Here is a 13,012-nt window from a genome sequence, read left to right as displayed (position 1 = left end):
GCTCATGACCTAAGCCGAAACCAAGAATCAGATGCTCAACCAACTGAGCCACCCAGGCACCCCCTGAAGTTTGTTTGCTTAAAAATTTTTAAAGTTTATTTATTCTGAGAGAGAGCATGAGTGGGGTAGGGGCAGAGAGAGAGGGAAAGAGAATTTCATGCAAGCTCCACACTGTCAGTGCAGAGCTTGACATGGGTCTCGAACTCCCGAACTGTGAGATCATGACCTGACCTGATACAAGGGTCAGACACTTAACCAACTGAGCCACCCAGGCGTTATGAATATATATTTTTCAATATAGGTTTTAGAATTTAAATTAATACAGTATTAGAATACAAAGAAACTTTGAAGCATTGTAGAAAAGTTACAACACTTATTTGCTATCACTTTCTCATGATAGTAAAGGTCATAAGAAGGCATTGGGGAGGTATTCCCTTGGATATTTTGGGAATCATTCTTGGCCTACCCATATACTTCTGCCCAGTATTTTATAATATGCCTCCTTCCTGAACTGACTGAAACACACCCCTAAAAGAGGACAGTTTAGATGACAGACTTTTTATAAGAGAGCCATAGTTTAGCTCATTTACATGTTCTGTATAGGAACTTCTATCAATTTAGGCTTTGTAGCAGGTCTGTCTCTCTTCATTTTGATTATGTATGTTCATGAAAAGTCATCTCATTTTTTTATACTACCAAATTGATACTACATTGGGATTCTCTTTTCTATTGGAAACAAATTCTAGAACCTAGAGGCAAACAAATAAGTTCCTGAGTAAACCAAATGATTTCATAAAACGTGTGGCATTTTATGTATTTCACCCAGTCTCCATTCTGGATTTTCACTGGATTTGAGTTTTTTTGTGTATGTGTACATGACAGGGTGGTGGTAGGTGATATTAATTTTCAGTGTACTGAAAACACAGGCAACCATTTGTGGAGATTATGAGTTAGGAAATAAGGATGTAGTGTAGATATCAAAGGACTCGGGTTTAAATACCTTCTCTGTTACTGACAATTGTGTCACCTTGAGCAAATTAATTACTGTGGGACTCAGTGTCTTATGGGACACCTTCAGATAAAACAGATCTGTCAGTGGGTCAGCAAACATCTTTTCCTAAGAGTTCCTTCCTTTTACTATTTTTATCTGCATTTAAGTTGGCAAATCATGTTTTTCAGTAATCATCATTATAAAATTTACTGGATTATTACTAGTTGAGAAATGATATTTAAAACCCAGCTATTCTTTAGGTTATTATTTTAAACAGTCATTTATGATTTTCTTGAATAGGAAATTTGTGTGGTTCGCTTCACACCTGTAACTGAAGAAGATCAAATTTCTTATACTTTGCTGTTTGCATACTTCAGTAGCAGAAAGCGCTATGGAGTAGCTGCTAACAACATGAAGCAGGTTAAGGATATGTACCTTATTCCTTTGGGTGCCGCAGATAAAATTCCACACCCTCTTGTGCCTTTTGATGGACCTGGTAGGTATACATTTTAATAATAAGAGTATGAATAAAAAAAAGTGGGAGGTGAGACCAGAGTGAGAAGACAGATTCTGCTTGCATTCTTGGGTTTCAGCCCTCTAGAGCTGACTTCACAGGGACAGGCACCCACCTAATAGGCTGTAATAAGCTAGATGCAAAAATGTACCCTGTGTTGTAATGGTTGAAAATGACTGTTCATTGATGTTTTTTATTTTATACAGGGCTTGAACTGCATAGACCCAATCTGTTGTTGGGCTTAATTATTCGTCAAAAACTGAAGCGGCAACATAGTGCTAGTGTTAGCACTAGTCATACAGCTGAGACTTCTGAAAGCGTACCAATGGCATTGCCACCTGACAAAAAAAGTAAGATGGAAGTTTCCACAGAAGAAACACCAGAGGAAGAAAATGACTTTTTTAATTCTTTTACAACTGTATTACACAAGCAGAGAAATAAGCCTCAGCAAACTCTTCAGGAAGACCTTCCAACAGTAATTGAACCTTTAGTGGAAGTCACCAAACAAGAGCCACCAAAACCTTTAAGATTCCTTCCTGGGGTATTGATTGGCTGGGAAAATCAGCCTTCTACTCTGGAATTAGCAAATAAACCTCTTCCTGTGGATGATATACTTCAGAGCCTTTTGGGCACTACTGGTCAGGTATATGAACAGACTCAATCGGTGATAGAACAAAATACTCTTAAAGAAATTCCTTTTCTAAGTGAGCAAGCTGACCCCAAAGCAGAGAAAGTAGATAAAGTGGAAGTAACTGATGGTGAAGCCAAGGAGGTAAAGGTTAAAGTAGATGATCTTTCAGAGTCTACAGGTAATTCAGTAGTAGGAGAAGAAACATCAGTAATGGGTTCTTCTTCCATTTCTCCTGGACCTTTGACGAGTCTTAGCCTCAGAGGTAAACCACCAGATGTTTCTACAGAAGCATTCTTAACAAATTTATCAATTCAGTCGAAACAGGAAGAAACTGTGGAGAATAAAGAGAGAACGTTAAAAAGGCAGCTGCTGCAAGATCAAGAGAATAATTTGCAAGATAATCGGACTTCAAATACTAGTTCTCCATGCAGGTCTAATGTAGGAAAAGGAAACATAGATAGTAATGTCAGTTGCAGTGAAAACCTTGTTGCTAATACAACAAGGTCCCCACAGTTTATCAACTTGAAACGGGATCCTAGACAAGCAGCAGGACGAAGTCAGCAGATAACTGCTTCAGAAAACAAAGATGGAGATAATTGCCGGAATGGAGAAAAACACACCCTGCCTGGTCTGTCACACAAGGAGCACTTAACAGAACAAATGAATGTAGAGGAAAAGTTGTCTTCTGTAGAGAAGAGCTCATGTGTTCAGCAGGGTGATAATTCAGGGGTTGCACAAAACTCACCGTCAGTAGAAAACATACACACTTCTCAAGCAGAACAAACAAAACCCTTACAGGAGGATATTTTAATGCAAAATATTGAAACTGTGCACCCATTCCGAAGAGGATCCACAGCGACAACATCTCATTTTGAAGGTGGAAACACATGTCAATCAGAATTTCCTTCTAAAAGCATCAACTTTTCTTCCAGAAGCACCAGCCCCAGAACAAGTGCAAACTTTTCACCCATGAGGCCACAGCAGCCCAACCTTCAGCATCTCAAGTCTAGCCCCCCTGGATTTCCATTTCCAGGACCTCCTAATTTTCCCCCACAAAGCATGTTTGGATTTCCACCACATTTACCACCTCCTTTACTTCCCCCTCCAGGCTTTGGCTTTGCTCAAAATCCCATGGTTCCCTGGCCACCTGTTGTTCACCTGACAGGCCAACCACAACGTATGATGGGTCCCCTTTCACAAACATCAAGGTATATAGGCCCACAAAATTTTTACCAGGTTAAAGACATTCGAAGACCAGAAAGGCGCCATAGTGACCCTTGGGGTAGGCAAGACCAGCAGCAACTGGATAGGCCATTTAATAGGGGTAAAGGGGATCGACAGAGATTTTATAGTGATTCACACCATTTGAAAAGAGAGCGACATGAAAAGGAATGGGAGCAAGAGTCTGAAAGGCATAGACGCAGAGACAGAACCCAAGACAAGGACAGAGACAGAAAAAGGGAGGAAGGGCACAAAGATAAAGAGAGGGCGCGGTTGTCACATGGTGATCGAGGAGCAGATGGAAAAGCAAGCCGGGATAGTAGGAATGTAGACAAGAAACCAGATAAACCTAAAAGTGAAGACCATGAAAAGGACAAAGAACGAGAGAAAAGTAAACATAGAGAAGGAGAAAAGGACAGAGATAGGTACCACAAAGATAGGGACCACACTGACAGAGCTAAAAGCAAAAGGTAAAATTTGCAGGCTGCTTCAAGATTACATTTAAATAACTTAAATGTTGTATCTTAAAAACTTTACGATTGCCTGCTAGGATTGTGCCATCTTTTAAATTTTTAATATTGGTGGTTTGCAGAACAATAAAATCTGTGTGTTGGTGCAGAGTGCTCTCTGTACCAGTGCTCATCATCCCTTCTTCATACCAACTGTCCCTAGTTCTAGGAATTTAATATTTTTAAAAGTTTTACATTGCTGTATATTCAAAGATTTGTTTTATTAATATGCAATAAAGGCTTAGAAATTTTAGTTTTATTCCTTACTTGGTAAATATGGTTAACTATGGAGTATATTTACTGCCTCTAGTGAATGTCCTTTATATAATGACTAATTTGAGAGTAATGTGTGCTCTGTAAGTTTGTTTAAATTGCACTGTTTTTAAAGAAACTGTAGAGGAGAAACAGAACGCCAAGCAACTTCATAATCAGATTATATTAATCATTCAGTTGAGCAGTTTTTGACCAAGAATCAGACGCCCAAGGAGTACATTTCTTGCTTTAATCTGCACTCATTGAAGGCATTTATTACCATTACTACAACTTTGTGGTAGGCCATTTCTTTCCTTTTCATTTTTGGCTCTTTGGAAACTTGAATACTTAAGCTTGTACATGATCTTGTGTTTTGCTATCCTTTTTACTGTAAAATGTAAATATTTTAAGGGATATTTTGATTCTAAATATGATAAAAGAATTTCTCACCTATTTTGTGTGTGTGATTTGAAATTCAGTAGTCAAAGTATTCTTTAAAGCTTTAATTATCATCAGATGCTAAACCCTTACTCCACCAAGGGCATAGAGCCATAGCTCTCTAAATCAGGCAATAGATGAGGGAAAAAACGATTTCTGCACCATAGATTACAGGCTATTTAGGTAAATCATGTAGTTCTAAAGAGGCTATGAATTGAGAACTACTAATGAAAAACTGTTGTAGCTATAGCTCACTTTATAGGTATGTTTCTGAAAACTTGTATACCATCAAAATTTGGTACACTGACTAATCATTTCAGAACTTTTATTTTAGAGAAACATGTGAATCTCTTTGGAACATGTGTAATTTGTTGGTGGAGGAGGGGGGATAACTACAGTTTTGTATGCTAGTACTTCTTGAGATAGAAAACACCTGGAGGCTGTTGTTAATCCAAATTTAAATTTACTTACACCCTAAATTACCTACTGTATTGATTGCTATAATTTAAACCACTAGCTACCAAAAGTTACTAGCACTTGAGGCCAAAAAAGAAAAAACAGTATTTTTGCTCCTCTGTATTAATGAAGAAAAATACAAATGACTTCACAAAATTAAAAAGATAAAATTGATTTTCTTAAAAAGTATAAAGATTACCGTTAAAAATAGGTTTTGAAAATGAGTCAGCTTTGGTGTTCTCACTGGAGAGAAAAGGAGCTGAAATTCAAAACCAAACATTTTGTCTAACTTGCAATAACTTGCAACCCTTTTTTTTGTCATCCTTATCCTCCGAAATTAATGATCATAAAAGTTCTGAAACAGAGGACTTGTATTTAAATAAAGTTTGTTTAATTTTTGTCTACTTTTCTTTTGGAAATTAACTTGTTAGAAAACTAGTCAGTTTGCAAACAAAACTTAAGGTCATCTTTTGCAGCATTATGAAGAAATTGTTCAGGGTTTTACTTAAAAAACAACAAAAACCAAAAAAAAATCCCTCAAACCAAAAAAATTACCTTTTTGATTTCAACTATGTATGTTAGTAAGTCTGCTTCCCCTGCTTAATCTGGTAGGGATGGTGGTGGGGGAGTTGAGTAGACATTGAATTTTTTTTTGTTTGGTAAGGTAAAAATGGGTTAACCAATGGAAGAAAGCCTTTAAGTTAGTTTTTTATTACTTCTTAGCCAGTAGTTTCTTATATATATTGTGATGCTTTCATATCTCATTGGAGCTTGATCTCATAGAGGCTCCTATTAGTGGTGGCCATCATCTCCTGAGATTACAGGGCTACTAAGTGTTAAAACCAGGTCTCTTACCCTTGTTGACTGAAACATTGTGGTGGTTAGGGGGAGTATAGGCATATTGACTGAGGTTTTAACTTGGGAGGAAAGGGAAATGAGAAAAATTTTCAGTGAGTAGTAGATCCAAAGCCATTCTCAGTCTTTTAAAGTCTCACCTACAAACCAGCCTTAACACAAATATGAGTTAAATGAGATTCCTCTTTGTTTCTCCTGTCTTAAGGAAAGCTTAATCTTCAAAAAATTTGATGCTTTTTAAAATTTAGAACCATCTTCAGACAGATTCTACATACCTCTCTTAAGTAAAATGTACCAGGGTGTCTCAATACCAAAAAGTCCACCTCTTGTTATCCTTGCAATAAGAAAGCCTCTGTGAGCCCTCTGTTATGTCAGACCTTGTGTGGAGCACTTTATATAAACCTTGGGCAGCCTGAAAGGTGAAGACTGACTTACCTCAGAGGTCTCTTGAGGAAACTTGTACTTAGGGGGAAAGAAAAAAAAAAGTGCCCAAGGTTAGACTGCTATTGTCAGAACTGGAATTTAGCCCAGTTCCACTTTTCTTCAAAGTCTGCATGCCAGTTGTATGAGAATTGAGAACAGGAGAGAGGGACAAAAGCCTGATTACCGTATATGCCTTTCATAGCCCCTTTCCTCTCTATTCCACCAGCCTGTCTGTGGTGAATAGCCCAACTCCTCAAAGTGAGCAGGAAGACGAAAAGTGTGGGTTCCCTTGTATAGGTCTGCAAAGTTTATCTTCGTTTCAAATCCTAATTCTCAAGTTCTCTTTTATTCTCTATTGGTGCTGTGACAAATTATTAAAAAGTTAGTGGCCTAAAACCACACAACTTTATTATTGAACGTTTCTGTAGATCAGAAGTCTGATGCAGATCTCAGGTTGAGATCAACGTGTCCTTCTCTGGAGGCCTTAGGAGAAAAATCCATTCCCCTTGTCTTTTCCAGCTTTTAGAGGCCACTCACTTTCCTTGCCTCAAGGTCCCTTCCTTCAATTCAAAGCCACCTCTGATCCTTCTGATTCCCTCATCCACTTTTAAGGGGCCCTTGTGATATATTAGGCCCACCCAGGTAATCCAAGATAACCTTCCTATTTTAAGGTCGCTGATGAGGAACTTGAGTTCCATTTGAGACCTCAATTCCCTCTTGCCATATAACCTATTTATAGGTACCAGGGATAGGATGTAGACAACTTTAAGGGACCATTCTATTTACCACAATTCTTGACTTGCTGATTGTAACTTACTTGTGGGTGAACTAAGTTTTTGGAGTTAAAACACATCTAGGATCATAGTAAATATGTTTAAAAGTTAAGAAAAATACCAACAATAGATAAGAAAATGGAGTTTTCTTGACTATATAAAACTAGTTAACTGCTAAATTTCTAATCAGGTATGGTCTTAGTTTTTAATTGTAGCTATGTTTTTAAAGAAGGATATGAATCAAGTTAAAATGCATTATGAGGGCTTGCTAATGAACCAGATTTTATTAAAGCGAATAGTTTACTTAATTTTAACATTTAAATGTACCAGTTGCACTATTTCAGTCTGCTCAGATCCCTTTAAAACACTGGTCAAGTTACCACTTACTAATGACTATTTGTCTCCCAAGGCAAATCTTGAATAGAATTGGTTACTACTTTTAAAAAGGTGTCAACTCTGATTCTTTGATTCCTGTTTCATAAAGAATTTCAGTAATTCATGTATAGAGCAAGAAATTTTAGGTTAAGAGCTAGAAAGGTCTTGAAAACACGAGTCTACTTTATAGATGCAGAACAGAGTCTTTGGGTGGGGGAAACCAGAGTACTTAAAGGAGGCAGTGAATTCAATATAACTACCAATATCCCTAAATACCTTTTTCTGTGAAGTAATTCAGTGTGTGTATGGACATATCTGCCCAAGCTGTACTTTAAAAATATTCCTTATTTTAAAAGAGAATACTTCCCTCCTCTGTCCCCAAGTCAATTTTTTGCAGCAACTTTGTTGAATCTTTTAAAAGATAAACATTGCCTTAATTTTTTTATTTAAATCAAGTTAACATATAGTGTAATAATGGTTTCAGGAGTAGAATTTAGTGATTCATCACCTGTAACACCCAGTGCTCATCCCAGCAAGTTCCCGCCTTAATGCCCATCACCCATTTAGCCCATCTCCCTGCCCACCCTCCCCTCCAGCAACCCTGTTTGTTCTCTGTATTTAAGGGTCTCTTATGGTTTGCCTGCCTCTTTGTTGTTATATTTTTCCTTCCCTTCTATGTTCATCTATTTTGTTTCTTAAATTTCACATGAGTGAAATCATATGTCTTTCGCTGACTTATTTCACTTAGCATAATACCTTCTAGGTCCACCCACATTGTTGCAAATGGCAAGATTTCATTCTTTTTCATCGCTGAGTACTCCATTGTGTGTGTGTATACACACACACACACACACACACACACCACATCTTTATCCATTCATCAGTGGATGGACATTTGGATTTTTTCCATAATTTGTTGCTGATAGTGCTGCTATAACCATTGGGGTGCATGTGCCCCTTTGAGTCAGCGTTTTTGTATCCTTTGGATAAATACATAGTAGTGCAATTGCTGGATCCCTAATAGGGTAGTTCTATTTTTAATTTTTAAGGAAACCTCCACGCTGTTTTCCAGAGTGGTTGCACCAGTTTGTATTCTCACCAACAGTGCAAAAGTGTTCCCTTTTTTCTGTAGCCTTGTCTGCATCCTCTATTGTTTCCTGTGTTAATTTTAACCTTTCTGACAGATATGAGGCATTCACCTTACTATAAAACATGTTTACATTCAACACTTTGTGTTTCAGAAGCATTGTAATGTTTATAGTAAAGTTATCTTAAAGGGTTTCTGTATCAATTATTTCTATTTTGTGCTGGAAAAACATTACAGGAAATCTGCAACACTATCATCCCAAAGATAGCAAAAATGAATAATGATAATTCACATGAAATTTAAAAATTTTTAAATGTTTTATTTATTTTTGAGAGAGAGAGCGGGAGTTGGAGAGGGGCAACATGACCCGGAGATCATGACCTGAGCTGAAGTCTGATACTTAACTGACTGAACCACCCAGGTACTCCCACCACATGAAATTTTAGATTTTACAGTAAAAAAAAAAAAAAAAAAAGTTTTCGAGTCATTTTGATTTATAGGAAATTGGTAGATAGCAGTTTTAAATTCTTATTTGGTGCCTATTCTATTTGGTGCTTGATTCTTGGAATTGAATGGTGAGCAGTACCATTCGCCTCCAGTCTTGGAGCTTGCAGTGTAGTGCAGAAGATAAGTGATCACATCTTCATGTGAAACTGCAGCTGTGAGAAGCAACTTTAACAGTAATTCTCAAACTTTTTGGTTTCAGGATCTTTTTACTCTTTAAAAAGTTATTGAGAACCCAAAAAATGGGTTGTATCATTTAGCATATTAGAAATTAAGATGTTATAATTTACAAATAATTGTTAACTTATTTAACACTGATCCTTATGTTAATGTAACATTTGTGTGAAAAATAACTTACACTAAATTTGGTAAGAATGTCATGGTTTTCATTTTTGCACATCTCTGGATTCTCTTAACTGCCTCTGCATTCAGTGTTTTGCAATATGTCATCTCATTTGAAATATATGAAGAAAACCTGGCTTCACATGGAATTGTCATTGAGAAAGGAAGTACTCTGTGGATCCCCAGAAGACTTACGGGCTCTCAGAGTTCCTTGTTTTATACTTAAGGAAGTGCTGCTTTAAGGATAGGCACTTTGTATCATGAGAGAACATGTAGCCTATCATGGGGGTGTGGTTCATTGGAACTTTGGTAACCTTTGAGAACAGCTTTATTAGCTTTATACATAAAATGTATGTCTTTAAAGTGAGATCTAATTATCAGCCATCAAAATGAATTTTTTAAAGATCAGTTATTATCTTAATATCACCAAAGTTAGATGAAATGGTATGGGCCAAAACAAATTTAGGTCACAGTTTTTCAGCCAATATTGTTGGATGGAGTTTTCTTACATGGTTTCTGTTAAAAAACAGAACAACACACACACACACACACACACACACACACAGAGCCTTGGAATCAGTATATAGACATTCTGTAGTTCTACCTTACATTATACTTTGCTCATACACTTTTTCTAATGTTCATATACCTGGGGGTATGTTGTGTGCCATTGAATGGTGCCAAAGTTCTTTAGTTCTGGGGCCCTCCAATAGTATCTGTAGCCTTCTGATTGCAATGGTGTGGCAAAAACAAGTGCCCCCCTGCAAAAAAATTTTTTTTAATTCTTCAAATGATAAATTGCTTAGTTTCTTTGTATAGACTGGAACCTGTACAGGCAGATTTTGCTTAATAGCAATGAGCAGCTAACCATGCACCTGCCCCTTTATTTGTAAACCATTTTCTCCATTTAATCATTAATGTATCTTTCCTTTCAAACTTCACATGTTGCTTATTACCAAGGTAATATTTTTTCTCTCCAGGTATAGTCATACCTATTAGTGTATTGTGTCAGTCGTGTTGTCATTTGCTTTCTTGGTGGCCAAATTGTCATAAATACCACACTCTAAAAATGCTAAATAACAGCAGCAATAACTACTTCCCAACATGCAATGGTGGGGTGGGGAGAGAAAATGCTATCTACAATTATATCAATAACTGGTGATTGGGTAAAAGGAATTTTCTCAGGTTACTATTTTTGATGGCATAGATACAATCAGTACAATAATTTTTCAATGGCATTATTCAGAACCTATTTAATGCCCAGTTTTGAGGTCTGTAGACTTGAAAATTTAGGTGTAAATGAAGTTTAATTTTTAAATTTGATCAGTTATGTAAGTACATGGCTTAAAAAGTCAAGTAATTTTATAAGGTTTGTAAACAAAACCCCACAATGTTTCCACTACTCCTCTCCAGAGGTTACTATTTTCAGTTCTTTTAGATATTTCTTAGGATATGTGTCTTCATATTTGTGACGTGTATGCTTTAAAAAAGGTTGCAACAATTGTGGTATCTGTTAATGTCTTACTGTGGGATTTAAATGTTTAACCCTCACCAGCCAACTCCTTTCCTCCACCTTCCATCTTCCCACATTCATGCAATAACTTTGGTTTTAGTCCATATTTAAATTTCATATTATTGCAATCATATAAATATTCATAGCTGAGCCATACAACAGAATATGATTGTGTAGTTTTTTTCTTACATAATTTTTATTTTTCCTTTGGTTAATAATTTGTTTTATTTTTCTTTGTATCATTTAAAACCAATTCACAGATGAATAAACACTACGTGAACTAATGGAGTGAAAACTTTCGAATCAACATGTTTATAGATATTGGATGTAGGAAAACCAACCAAAATCATTTCTTTAGCTATATTTTATAAGCTTATAAATAAGGTATGTTAGCATTTAGACTTTCAGTTAATAGTAAATAGCTGATTTCTAGTAAACAATGTGCCACAAATAGCTATCAAAATACATTTACATATATATTTTGTATATCAAAATTACCAGTATTTAGGTCATTAATTTTGTTCATCTCCATTAAAAACATTATATCCTTCTGATTTAATTAACTCAATTTTTTTTGAGTCCTGAAAAAATACATCTTTAATTTTGCCAACAAAATCTCTTTTAAAAATCTCTTGAGTAACAGTATTTACCTTTCGGCCATATTCAAAGCCCCCTAGATAACTAATGCCATCATAGTTTAAATCAACAAATTTTTTGTGTGGATCAATATCCTCCGAGAGAATTAGGTTGTTATCTAGGTAGGCCTTAATAACAGTCTGATTTTGAATTACACTTACATGGTGCCATTTATTACAAAATAATGTGCCATTGCTATAGATCATAGGCACAGATACGCTTTTTCCTAAGTTAACTGCTATTTTCAAGGACTGATTATGGAGACCAATTGCCAGAAAATCATTTTCTTCCTTTTGAGCTTTTCCTATCCATACAATTAAGCCTTCTGTTTCAGTAGTACTGAAATTTAAGGATATAGTAGTGAACTGAAGGTTTCTCATTCTGTAATCTGGATCAATGTATTTAATATAAGAATTACCCATAAATTTTGCAGTTGAAAATGAAGTTTTGTTTTCACAATACTTTCCCACCCAACCCAAAGCACAGAAACAATTGTAAGAAAATGATTGGTCGGGTATACATAGAGATTGGTGGAGACAAAGATTATTTGAACAGTGCACAGACTGGTTACATGTATTTCCAGTCCAATGTGGCAAACATTTGCAAGAAAAAGTTGTGCCATTTACTATACATTCACCCCTATTTCTGCACACCTTGTACCCACAGGGGGTCCCATCACAGTCACCTACATTTGCTCCACTTTTTGCTCCTAATTCAGTTAATTTTAACTCTTGATTATTTATAATAACTTCTCGGACACAGCCCTGAAAACCTGCAGGTTCATTTGCTATTGACATAGGATTTACAAGATTTAAAGATGGCATTCCTCCAACATAGAAGTCAGTATTTGTGTCCAGGGAGCTCATTTTTGCATTGGCTTTTTCTGTTACATTTATCCCATCCAGATCCAGGTAGCCTTCCGCACCAACTCTTCCTGCTTTAATCACATGCCAAATACTTCCATTAGTAGTCACTTTTTGGAGAGTTTCTAGAATGATAGTTCTGTCACCAAGGTTGTAGCGAAGTTGAACAGAACCATTTACTAAGGAGATACATAAAAAATCACCTGTTGAGGAAAAAAACCAGTTAATTAGTAACAGGAAAATGTTACTCCATTAAAAACTCTTGCCCTTTCTGGCCATTTGAGTAAGTTTTGGTTTTGGGCAAAAAAAGGCAAGTCTTGATCACAACGTTAAAGAATTTTATTTCCATCTACAGATGAAAATATATGGGTATTTATTCATACATATATCCTGTATTATTCAGGAACTGGCCACATAAGCTTTTCTTAGTTGTAAATATTTTGCATTGAATGAAATGTATTGTGGTACTAAGTTAAAGTGAAGTGTACCTTTAATGATTTTATCTAGTTAAGGATGAATGTGTAAAAAGCTTTTTTAAAGATGTTTTTACTCCAAACATCTGATTCTGCTTTTTTGACAGAGATTGAGGCAGTAAATAAGAGAGTTAAGAACAGTTAATACGGGTGCTA

General features: G+C 36.1%; 2 protein-coding genes across 4 annotated transcripts in view; one reads left to right on the top strand and one right to left on the bottom strand.

Annotated features, from left to right (window-relative positions):
• The window catches only part of PHF3 (PHD finger protein 3), an 82,514-nt gene extending 77,943 nt beyond the window's left edge, over positions 1 to 4,571 (top strand). For all 3 annotated transcript variants that reach the window (XM_047101203.1, XM_047101204.1, XM_047101205.1), the window contains 2 exons: positions 1,292 to 1,487; positions 1,712 to 4,571. In XM_047101203.1, coding sequence (XP_046957159.1) covers positions 1,292 to 1,487; positions 1,712 to 3,831 — 2,316 coding nt within the window. In that variant the 3' untranslated portion in view covers positions 3,832 to 4,571. The remainder of the gene's footprint in view (positions 1 to 1,291; positions 1,488 to 1,711) is intronic.
• A 6,825-nt stretch (positions 4,572 to 11,396) lies between these two features.
• EYS (eyes shut homolog) overlaps positions 11,397 to 13,012 on the bottom strand; it is a 1,631,667-nt gene continuing 1,630,051 nt past the window's right edge. The window contains exon 42 of the mRNA XM_047102761.1: positions 11,397 to 12,586. Coding sequence (XP_046958717.1) covers positions 11,397 to 12,586 — 1,190 coding nt within the window. The remainder of the gene's footprint in view (positions 12,587 to 13,012) is intronic.

Source organism: Lynx rufus, unplaced genomic scaffold (genome assembly GCF_022079265.1).
Source record: "Lynx rufus isolate CCGP_SWC_20201006 ecotype Redwood Valley unplaced genomic scaffold, mLynRuf1.p SCAF_6, whole genome shotgun sequence".
Lineage (NCBI taxonomy): Eukaryota > Metazoa > Chordata > Mammalia > Carnivora > Felidae > Lynx > Lynx rufus.
The sequence above is the reverse complement of the archived record's forward strand: the minus strand, read 5'-3'. Positions and strand labels throughout refer to the sequence as shown.